The sequence below is a fragment of the Marmota flaviventris genome, chromosome 8, assembly GCF_047511675.1.
Source record: "Marmota flaviventris isolate mMarFla1 chromosome 8, mMarFla1.hap1, whole genome shotgun sequence".
Classification (NCBI taxonomy): Eukaryota; Metazoa; Chordata; class Mammalia; order Rodentia; family Sciuridae; genus Marmota; species Marmota flaviventris.
In genome coordinates this window covers 99091323-99104004 of record NC_092505.1, presented here as the reverse complement: position 1 = coordinate 99104004, position 12682 = coordinate 99091323, and the positions used below count along the sequence as shown (strand labels likewise).

General features: G+C 33.4%; 1 protein-coding gene across 1 annotated transcript in view; it reads right to left on the bottom strand.

Moving 5' to 3' along the window:
* Zbbx (zinc finger B-box domain containing) overlaps positions 1 to 12682 on the bottom strand; it is a 189314-nt gene that overhangs the window by 40586 nt on the left and 136046 nt on the right. The window contains exons 11-14 of the mRNA XM_027942150.2: positions 9104 to 9213; positions 8669 to 8769; positions 7223 to 7302; positions 5283 to 5425 (exon numbers count right to left, since the gene is read on the bottom strand). Of these exons, the coding sequence (XP_027797951.2) occupies positions 5283 to 5425; positions 7223 to 7302; positions 8669 to 8769; positions 9104 to 9213 (434 nt within the window). The remainder of the gene's footprint in view (positions 1 to 5282; positions 5426 to 7222; positions 7303 to 8668; positions 8770 to 9103; positions 9214 to 12682) is intronic.

Sequence of the window (12682 nt, the reverse complement as noted above, 5' to 3'; positions counted from 1 at the left end):
CTTCATTAAAATTAAAGACTTTCGCTCATGAAAAAATACTTTTAGGAGAATGGGATGTCAATCCACAGACTGACAGAAGATATTTGTAAAAGACATGTTTGATAAAGGATTGTTATCCAAAATATACAAAGAACTCTTAAAATTGAAGAATAACAAAGCAACCAATTTAAAAATAGACAAAATTATAAACAGATACCTCAATGAAGAAGATATACAGAAGGCAATAAGCACACCAAGATAGTTCAACCTCATATGCCATTAATAAATTGAAAACAAAACAATGAGTTATTACTACACAATAATTACAATAGCAAAACTCTAAAACATTGAAAACCTCAAATATAGATTAGGATATAGGTCAATGGAAATTCTTGTCAAATACTCATGGAAATGTAAAACAGTATAGCCACTCTGGTAGACACAGTGGCAATTTCATACAGAACTAAACATACTCTTGCATGAGATCCAATAAACATCCTTCTTGGTATTTTCCCATGAGGTGAAAACTTATGTATAATGGGTTTTTACCCACATATGCATGTTAATGGAAGCTTTGTTAATAATACTCAAAGTTTGGAAGCAATCAAGACATCCTTCAATAGGTCAATGGATAAATAAGCATATACATGTACAACAGAATATTTTACAGTACTACAAAGAAATGAGCTTTTTAGTGTGGAAGGTTGACAGTGAGGAAAGCTGTGCATATTTGGGGACAAAAGACATATAGCAACTCTTTCTAATTTCTGCTCAGGTTTGATGCAAACCAAAAATGGATCTCCATAATAAATTTTTAAAAATATCTTTAAAGAGATCTAAGATGACCAGCTAGAGGCAGGCTGCATTCTGTGTCACTCTATGACCTGAGATTTAAGTAGGAGAATGCTGCTTGTCTGTGAGTTATTAAAGGACACCCAACAGCTGCTCCCGCACAGGAATAACAGCCACTGTGCCTGCACAGGTCTTCAGGGCTCAGCGTCAGTGCAGGACTCCCGGCTATTCACCCACACAGGACCTCCAGCAGCTGTGCCAGAGCAGGACCACTGGCATCAGCACCCACACAGGACTCCTGGCTGCCACCCTTGCAGGAATACTGGACGCCGCTCCCACACAGGACCTCCAGCCTCCACTCTGTGTGGACCCCCATCTACCAACATGGGGCTTCTCTGGTCGCCTCCATCTTGGAACACTGCAACCACTGCCATAGTCCCCTACATGAGGTAGCCTGCACCTGGGGACACCATACAGGGTCTGGAGATAAGCTGCCAGCCACAACACTGCACACCACAGACTGCATCTCTGAACACACCACCCAACACCACCACTGGCCCCAAGAGGTTGGTTCAATATATGGAAATCAATACATGTAATTCATCACATCATAAACTTAGATAAGAATCATATGATCATCTCATAGATGCAGCAAAAGCATTCGACAAAATACAGCACCCCTTTATGTTCAAAACACTAGAAAAATAGGGATAATACGAACATATCTCATCATCATAAAAGCCATCTATATGCTAAGCCCCAGGCCAACAACATTCTAAATGGAGAAAAATTGAAAGCATTCCCTCAAAAAACTGGAACAAGTCAGGGATGCCCTCCTCTTTCACCACCTCTATTTAACATAGTCCTTGAAACACTGGCCAGAGCAATTAGACAGAAGAAAGAAATTAAAGGCATATGAATAGGAAAAGAATAACTCAAATTGGCACTATACCTCGAAGACCCAAGACATTCCACCAGAAAACTTCTAGAACTAGTAAATGCATTCAACAAAGTAGCAGGATACAAAATCAACACCCATAAATCAGAGGCAGTTCTGTATATCATGACAAATCCTCGGAAAGGGAACAAGGAAAACTACCCCATTTACAATAGCATAAAATACTTGGGAATCAACTTAATGAAAGAGGTGAAAGTCTTCTACAATGAAACTACAGAATGCTAAAGAAAGAAATTAGAGAACACCTTAGAAGATGAAAAGATTTACATTGTTCTTTGATAGACGGAATTAATATTGTCAAAATGACCATACTACCAAAAGCACTATACAGATTTAATGCAATTCTGATCAAAATCCCAATGATATTCCTCATAGAAAAAGAAAAAGCACTCATGAAATTCATATGGAAAAATAAGAGACTCAGAATAGCTAAAACAATCCTTAGCAGGAAGAGTGAAGCAGGTGGCATCACTATACCAGAACTTAAACTATACTACAGAGCAATAGTAACAAAAGCAGCATGGTATTGGCACCAAAACAGACTGGTAGACCAATGGTACAGAATAGAGGATACAGAGACTAACCCACATAATTACAGTTATCTTATATTTGACAAAGGCGCCAAAAATTCACATTGGAGAAAAGATAGCCTCTTCAATAAATGGTGCTGTGAAAATTGGAAATCCCAATGGAACAAAATGAAATTAAACCCCTATCTCTCACCATGCACAAAACTCAAAGTAGATCAAGGACCTAAAAATTAAACCAGAGACCCTGTGTCTAATAGAAGAAAAAGTAGGCCCAAATTCCCATTATGTCATATTAGGCCCCAACTTTCTTAATAAGATTCCTATATCCAAAGTACATCTATGAAGACACAAATTAGTATGAAACTACTTTGTATACAACCAGAGATATGAAAAATTGTGCTCTATATGTGTAATATGAATTGTAATGCATTCCTCTGTCACATATAATTTTTAAAAAATTAATTTAAAAAAACATATATCCATCAAAAGATTGTAAAACAACCTAAGTGTACATTAGTAGCAAGCTAGTTAAGCCAGTGAGGTACTTCCATAATGGAATACTACAGGCTATTGAAAAGAATAAATAGCTCTACATATATTAATATGGAAATATCTACAAAATACATTGCCAAGTGACAAGATGTGAAACTTTATGCACAGTATGCAGGGGTGGGGAGGAATATACAGTAATTGCATACATGTTTATTTATGTGAAGAGTATTTCCAGAAAGATACTTTCGAAATTAGAAACAATGACTGCCTCTGGAGAAGAAAACTTACTTTCACTATATTTCAAAGATTTAACTGATGAATTTTGTACCATGTGCATGGCCTGTCTATGAAAAACAAACTACTTTAAAAATTAAAAGAAAAAGACTGTTATAGCACAAGAATTAATATCAAGAATCAATAAATGGGATGGATTCAAACTAAAAAGCTTCTTCTCAGCAAAAGAAACAATCAGTGAGGTGAATGGAGAGCCTACTAATTGGAAACAAATCCTTACCACATGCACATCAGATATAGCACTAGTCTCTAGAATATATAAAGAACTCAAAAATCTTAACATCAAAAAGTCGAATAACCCAATCAATAAATGAGCCAAGGAACTGAATAGATAACTTCTCAGAAGAAGATATACAATCAATCAACAAATATATGAAAAAATGTTCAACATCTCTAGCAATTACAGAAATGTAAATCAAAACTACTCTAAGATTTCATCTCACTACAGTCAGAATGGTAGTTATTAAGAATACAAGCAACAATAAATGTTGGCAAGGATGTGGGTGAAAAAGCACACTCATACATTGCTGGTGGGACTGCAAATTGGTGTAGCCAATATGAAAAGCAGTATGGAGAATCTTGGAAAGCTGGGAATGGAACCACCATTTGACCCAGATATCCCACTCCTCAGTCTATACTCAAAGGACTTAAAAACAGCATATTACAGGGACACAGCCATATCAATGTTTATGGCAGCACAATTCACAATAACTAAACTGTGGAACCAACCTAGATGTACTTCAGTAGATGAATGGATAAAGAAAATGTGGTATATATATACAATGGAATATTATTCAGCATTAAAAGAGAATAAAATTATGGCATTTGCAGGTAAATGGATGGAGTTGGAGAATATTATGCTAAATGAAATAAGCCAATCCAAAAACCCAAAGGCCAAATGTTTTCTCTGACATGTAGATGCTGACCCATAATAACAGGGAAGATGGGAGGACTGGAGGAACTTTAGATAGGTCAAGGGGTGGGAGGAGAAAGGAGTGAGGGCATGGGGGTAGGAAAGATGGTGTAATGAGATCGATATCATACCCTAAGTTCATGTATGAAGACACAAATAGTGTGACTCTACACTTTGTGTACAACCAGAGACACGAAAAATTGTGCTCTATATATGTACTATGAATTGAAATGCATTCTGCTGTCATGTATAACAAATTAGAATAAATAAATACATAATTTTTAAAAAAATCTTTAAAGTAACACTTATTCCAATTTTTATCTTCACTTTTTTCACAAAGGCAATTGAAACATCATGTGCTATCTCAGTCAAATAACATTTATTTTCTGGACCAAATTTGGAGCCCTATAAATTTTAAGTTCCAAAGTAGATACAGTTTATACTCAGCCATAACTTTTCAGAGGCTTGGTAGTTGAAATAGTAAGACCAGTGAGATTGACATAAGTCTACTTCTGTTCTGTACTCTTTCCTGCCAATTGGAAAGTAATCATTAGTTTTACAATAGTTACTTTAAATAATATCCTTCAGTATCTCTCAAAGATTTCATGTAAAATATATTCATTGTTTTTTTATGAAAATTCTAGGTAGATAAAATATAATGTTGAAAAGGAAACCTCAAAATTATCTGATTCTTACATTTTAGCTTAGAAAAGTGAAATCTAAGAAAGTGAATGATGGTTTCAAGGTGAAACCCTTATTTCCTATCTGGAAAGAAGATAGGAAAGCAAATTCTGACTCACAGGCTAGGATACTTTCCTATGATCCTCTAAATGATGATCTCACAATCAAAAAAGTGAATCCAGACACTTGCACACAGCATACTAGAATCCAAAGGAACTACTAGTAATAATAACACTGAAATATAAATAAGACGATTTGTTTAGGTTTATCTCTTACATAAAGTTTTACAGTAAATGAAAATATTGTGAGGATATATTTAATATGAGAACCACAGGGTGTCAATCAAGCTGTTGTCACTAAAGCATTTTTCATGTAATTTCTGAAATGTTAGTTCAGTCCAGAATAACTTTTAGAGAATCCTAAATTGGCTTATTTTTCTTATGAACACAAACACTGTTGTCCATTGTCTAAGAAGGCTTATATTTGCTAGAAAATTATATGTTTTCAACCAATTATCTTCTAAGTGCTAAATTTTCTGGTTTTAAAATAAACAGAATAATCAGCAAAACTTTTATATACTACAGTATCTTTGGTTTTATTAACATTCATTATTAATAATATTAAGCAACAATAAAAAAATTACCTTTTAGGTTATCTTCACAATACATGGAGTTGTTTTTCAGACCAAGATTTAAGAGGTCTGTTTTCTCCTCGTTGAAAACATGATTTTGATGGATGTCATTTTCATGTGGAAACCTATTCTGCTGATAATCATGAAACGTACAACTTTCATGTTTAGGGAGAAACACAAAAATAGAGGAAAAGAAAAGATATTTAAGAGCCCCAGTTTAGTAAAAATAAATATAGTAAAGCCTTAATGATACAGGATATTTATGTAAATTTAATATTGTTTTAGCCTTTATTTGGATATATTCTAAACTACCAGTTAACTACTGTTAAGTAGTTAACTGGATCAAATTCAATTTAATTAAAAATTTTTAATTGACATTTCCTGTTTCAAAACATTTTGAAATAATTTGATTTCTTACATTCTGTCTTCTAAAGATAAAGAGTTATCTTTCAAACTCATTGAAATCTGATGAAATCCAGGTTTTATTACTAGCTAACCATATTTTGGTATTTATAAGAGTTAAAAAGTAGTAAATGGTATTTAGGTTTTTAATTTTTGATAATGGTTACTATCTATAAACCTAATTATAATTTAAATAGCATTAACTATGACTTGAATAATACACTTAATAATACCTGATGTTTATGTAAGCTCTACATGTACCATCATAAAATTTGCAGATTACAAAAGATCCCCCCCCCCTTTTTGATCCCATTTTATCACTTAGGATCCCTAGGAGGGAGATAAAGTTAAGGTAATTTTATGAGCACCTTCAAACCAAAGCTGTAAACCTACCAAACCATGACCAGGAATCTTCTCCCCGCCTCTAATACTACACACAGGGTCAAAACAAAGACATGTGATAACATATATAAAATAATCAAATTAGAAAGCAGAAATACCATTCATTTCCTTAGCAACAAAGTAATGGACAGAAACCTCTTATCTAGTGACCAGAAAAGTTTTCTCCTACTAAAAGCGTACTTATTCCTAGACATCTGGGTCTATATAGCTGAATAAGGAGCTTTCTGGGGGCAATGGGGGAAGGGGGGAATTCCTTAGCTATCTAGCAATTGTGAAACACTCTCAGGAGTCTTTAAGTTGATCTGAACAAAGAATAGCTATAGGAACTACTAAATAATAACATCATACTAAAGATAATACTTCATAGTAAAAATATGTGAAATCCTAAAGTTTCAACAGCAAAGGGGTAATTCTTTTGAATCTTTTTTTTTTAGTTATACATGACAGTGGAATGTATTTTAACATATCATATGTAAATAGAGTATAACTTCCAATTCTTGTAATTGTACATGATGTGGAATTACACTGGTCATATATTCACATATGAACATAGGAAAGTTATGTCTGATTCATTCTACTATCAACAGCAAAGGGAATTAAGGGTAATTTTTAACATTATTAATGAACAAAAGAAGATATTACTTTTCATTTGGAAGTGATAAAATTCTACAAAACAATTACTAAACCATTATACTTTATTAATTTATCATATTTTAAAGGCTTGTAGGAAATAGTTTACAGTATGGGAATTCTTTTAGACTCAATATAATACTTTACCTAACTTTTATTTAGTATTCATAACACAATAAAATAAAGAAATCCAAAGAGTATCTTTGGAGAAAAGACTGTCTTACTTGAATTATATCAGGCTTGGTCTGATTTTGAATGATAACAATTCCTGAATTCAGAAAAATCTATTAAATAGTCCACATGTTAGGCAAGAGTGCAAACTCAACCACCCTTCAGACACTTTTCTACTGCTGAATGTTGATAAATATTAGCATTATTGTATACAAATTTAAACATGGCTTCAGGAAAATTAACATTTATGTCATGTTTTATCACCACGCATTTCTCATCTAAAAAGATAGATTATTGTGTGTGTTTGGCTTTTAACAAGCACCCAAAGCAAATTATAGAGATCTTACCTTGGTTGACTGTCTGAATTAGCTAACTCAACTTTGTAAGGCACAATGTCTCCTGGTTCTTCAAGTTCCTCTTCATAAGTCTTAATAAATAATAATATTAATACAATATTAGTATGTTCAGTAATTTTATTTACACATTAGTCAGCTAAGTACAGGTTATATTTGGAGTATTGTTACTCTACAAATTATATACTTAACCCTCTAATTATATCCTGTATCTTGTGAATTTTAGGACTAAGCAAATTTAAATGTTTTTGTTTTGTTGTTGTTATTTGGGGTACCAGGGATTGAACTCGGGAGCACTCGACCACTGAGCCACATCTCCAGCCCTTTTTTATATTTTATTTAGAAACAGGGTCTTACTGAGTTGCTTAGCATCTTGCTTTTTGCTGAGGCTGACTTTGAACTCATGATCCTCCTGCCTCAGCCTCCCAAGCCTCTGAGATTATAGTCATGCACCAACAAGCCGCCTCAACTGTTTTTTATTAAGCTCATTTGAAGTGTCATTCACTTCAACCAACAATAACAACTATTTTTTTATTATGCAACTAGCAACTTCTAAGTAGATTAGTGGCTAAGAGGTTTTTAGTTTTCTGACTGGCATGTCATAAGCTTATTGTGTACACCAACAATTTAGTAAATAGTATGTGTGTGTGTGTGTGTGTGTGTGTGTGTGTGTGTGTGTGTTTACAATATCTTAAACTTAGTCTGAGGAGAAATTAAAATAGTGTTAGGCAGGAAAGAAAATAATTTAAAAAATAAAACACAAAACTCTCATCCCACTGCCTAAAGAAGAAAGCAGTATTTAAAGAGGTAATGTTTCTTCATTCTATTCATTCATTTTCTGTGCCAACCATAGCAAGAAAATATGAAGAACAAGTGGTATACTCAGCTTCTGGATAACCAGAGATGCCATCATGTTCTAAACCTTCAGTCAGGAGCTATAGCTTTGACTAGCACTGGCTGTATTTGATTTTACTGGTGCATTCCTGAGGTTGTATGCAAGTTGTTATTATGATAAGCCCCTTAAAATTGAAAATAACTTTAAATGACTCTTTAGAAACTACATTTGAACTTAAATTTGGTTAAATACATGCCATGTAACAAAACTGATCTTTGTTTAAATGTCTAATAAACATAAAGAATTAAGCTAACCAAACACCAAACTCCATTATGTAAATTAACATAGTGAAATATTTTCTCACTTCCCATTCTGCAGGCTTAAAAAAAAAAGAAAGAAATGGCATTGCCAGTTTAGCTCACAAACTAACTTTCTACATTGAAAACTATACTGTTTCATTTTTATCAGCAAGATTAAATTCAAACACATGTAAACGTCTTTATAAACTCTGCTATAAAAGAAATTTTTAAAAATAATAATGTCAATGTAACTTTATGCTGTGGATTTTGTTTGTTAAGGAATGTGAATGATCATTATGCACTTACATCATCCAACTCTATTATCTTTAGAGAGGATTCAGCTCTCTCTAGGTTTTCTTCTTCCGCTGGCAAAAAAAAAGTTGAGTGTTGTACTTCATTCTCTTCAACTAGAAAATAAGATTCGTAAATAATATTATCAAAGAATATATCTCATATGGTAATCTCTTTTTTGAAATAATATTATCAACAATAAAAATACTAGACACACAAAGGCATAAATACTTTCAATTTTCCTAGCTTATGTGAAACAATATTTTCTCAGCATTCAATTTTTAAACATACTATTTAAATGACACCAAAGTGTATCCAGAGAATGGGAAGAAGACAGTGTGTGATTTTGATCTGGAGAGCAAAGGTTACATATAAATGACACCTCAAAGAGAACCAAAAGCAGATACTATAATTAATGCTCACTGTATATCTCATTGAGGCTGAACTGACCATCATCGCTATCTTCATCATTTTCATTCCGAGAGCACTCTGCTTCACTAGAGGTTCCACATGGATGTAGGATTGTATCCGGAAGTGTGTTTTGCTGGTCTTGTGGAGTTCTACAAACAAAAAAGATGTCACTGAAAGATTAAAATGCATCAGTGAAAACATCCCCAGACAAGATGATGACTTTTTTGTCACATGAGTATACAACCATAATGACAAAACCAGAATGGTAATAACCTTTAGTTCATAACCTTTAATTCACAGAAGAAAATTAAGACTGTGTAGCAAAATCTTTTTTTCCCCAAGGTTTATATTTCCTTTTATTGGTTTGTAATTTTATTGCGTACATTAGTGGCACAAATACTGCATTCACATTAGCTATTTATATAAACTATTTCTAGTTTTGAGATGAGTAATGTAATATGCTTATTTTTTTACTGTGATGAGAAGCTCTATATCATGAGCATTTTAATAGATTTTAAATGATTATAATCCACTTAATTTTACTACATTTTTTTTGCAATTTTCATTTTCAGGATAGGTCATTGTATTTGTCTATGTACTTTAATGATTTCGTGTTTCCTATCTGACTGTGCTTTAGTGAATGAACACATTTGGTTTCTAGTCAACAATTAGTATAGCTTTAAGAAAACAACTTTAGTTCCAAATGTTGTGAATTCAAATAAGTAATTTTGAAAGGTCTAATTTTTTGTTCTAATTAGTTATACATGACAGTAGAATGCATTTTGACACATCATACATAAATGGAGTACAGATTCTCATTCTTTTAGTTGTACATGATATAGAATCACACCAGTCATGTACACATATATATATATATAGGATAACAATGTCCAAATCATTCTACTATCCTTCCTAACCCAATACCCCCTCCCCTCCTTTGGCTCCCCTCTAACCCATAGTACCTCTATTCTTCCCTAGCCCTCACCCCCTTATTATGAATTAGCATCCACATATCAGAGAAAACATTCGGGATTGGCTTATTCTGCTTAGTATATTATTTTCGTGTAGCAAAATCTTAACTTTGTAAGTTGAAAGGACACCACACAGGATTTTTAAATTGCATATCCCACTGTTGTTTTTTTTTTGTTCATGATGAAAATTAAAGTTATGATGGAAGTCAGTATTTTCTCAAGAGCCACATGGAGTCCATGAAACATATCATCCTCTTTACAAAGTTAATTTACAAGTGTATGTTTTATCTCACAACCTTGGCATTATGTTGATGAGTTCTGAGCAAACAAGAGGGCATTTGTCTAAATTCCCACCACACCTGTAGGCTCCTGTGATACAAATGTGAGGTGCTCTAGCTGTGGCATGTATTACCTAATTAACAACAAGGATTGATGCAGCCCATACCAAATGAATGGAAACGAGGCACAGAAGTCTCAGAGGTCAGGAGTATGGATTCTTTTCTGGAGGATATTCCTAGGTTACTGAGTGAGAGGTCATTTTTTAGCCAAGAATATGAATAGCCAAATAGCACTTTCAGGTGATGCAAGTTCATGGGGACCCCATGGAAAAGGCAGGACCAAACCAATGATAATTAGTACCAATACCAAACTTAAAATATACCAGTCTCTGTTCTGATTTTGACACATTAAATTTTAGTAGGTATTATATTAAATAAACACTTGTATTATCTTTATTTCACAGATGATGAAATCAAGACAAATATGGTGATCCCACTGTTGCCAGGGAGTACATATACAGGAGGAATTTGAATGCAAGCAACCTGCTTCCTCATGCCCAAGTTCCTAGCCATATTCATAGCTTTATTGCCTCTTTTTTCAACTTGCAGAGGCACTAAAATTTTTATAATCTTTTGGTAGTCTATGTTCACATGTATTTTCTAATATATGTAATATACCTATAAGATAAATACAAAATATTTATGTTAACTCAGCTTTGTGTTTTAACAGATTCTGTGAGGGTAACGTCTCTTACATTCGTACTAAAGAGTATATAGTAAAGTTAAAGTGGCATCTGATCCCCAGAAACTGCTCTCTAGTTTGATATTAGTCTCCTGAACTAATAACTCATCATACATACACAAAAATATACTGTTATCCTGATACTTTCTCATGAAGTGAAAACTTCTCTAATTCTGATTAACGACCTAAATCAAGGATTTATAGAAACTTATGATGGATTAGAGCTGAATGGGTCATATAAATTTATTCTGAACTCAATATTTTACAAATGAGAAAACTTGGATCATGGAAATTTAAGTGATTTGTTGCTGAACAAACAACTAGACAGCCAGAGAAGTAAGTCTGAATTCTCAATATTCAGACCATACAGATGATGCATTTTTAAGAAAGTCAGGCCATATAAAGTATGAAATATCCTTCAGAATAGAACTCAGCTCACCATATTTTCCAATTTTAAAATTTAGTAAATATTTACTGAGCATTGACCAATTCAGTTAGGTAAACATTTGTGGATCCATTAAGACTGTTTATATCAGAATGACTGGCCAGGGACCTTTTTATGGTAATGCTGAGTCTCATACCCTCTCTTAAAGACACTGCTTTTTTAGATTCTAGGGCTGGGTCCTAGAATCAGTAGTAAAAACCAAAGATTCTGCATTCTTTCATGAAGGTTTTACAGATTTGAAAATCTATAAGAAACACAAATGGTTATCCTGTTATCACAAATGGTTGTGTTTCTTTCTGTTTTAAGTCTGTGTAATATTCCTGTGTGTGTGTGTGTGTGTGTGTGCTATTTTCCTTATTCATTCACCATGATGGACACTTGAGTTTTATCCATATCTTGGAGGATAGTAGGATAAGTGAATAAGCCCAGAATTGGAAAGACTAATACTATACCTCACTTATATTTTGTTAAAAGAAAAACTGGGATCAATTAAATTTAACAAAGTTAACTTAAGCAAGAAAAAATGTTTATATAACCAGGAAGCATTCTAGATCAAAGATGGTTCAGAATGTACCTTCTATCACATTCTGGTAGAAGTATAACCCTGTTATACTTACAGCCAGAGAAGAAAAAGTGACCTTCAGAAACACCCTGATTAGCCATAGTTAGCATTTACCTGATATGGTAATATTTGGGCAGCTTTCATTCTCTGATTGACTGAGACAGTCACTTTTGTATAAGAGTACATTTTTAGGGTACTGTTAGTTTACTCATCAAGCTAGTGTACAGTTCACTATGTACAATAACTGGTTTAAGATAAATTTATTTCAGTTCAGCAATGTGGAATCTCAAAAAGTGTAATCATAAAAGCAGAGAGTGGAATGGTGGTTCCCAGGGGTGGAGATTTGGGAGACCTGGGGAGACCTGGATCAAAGCATACAAAGTTTCCATTACACAGGATAAGAAAGTTCTGAAGATCTAATACAAACCATAATGAGTATAGTTAATAGTAGATTTTAGGTATTCTCAGCACCCACACAAAAATGATAACTATGTTGAGTGACAAGTATGCTAATTAGCTTGATTGTACAGTGTGTACATATGCCAAAATATCATGGTGTACACTTTAAATATTAACTTTTACTTGCTAATTATACTTCACTAAAACTGAGAAGGGGGATA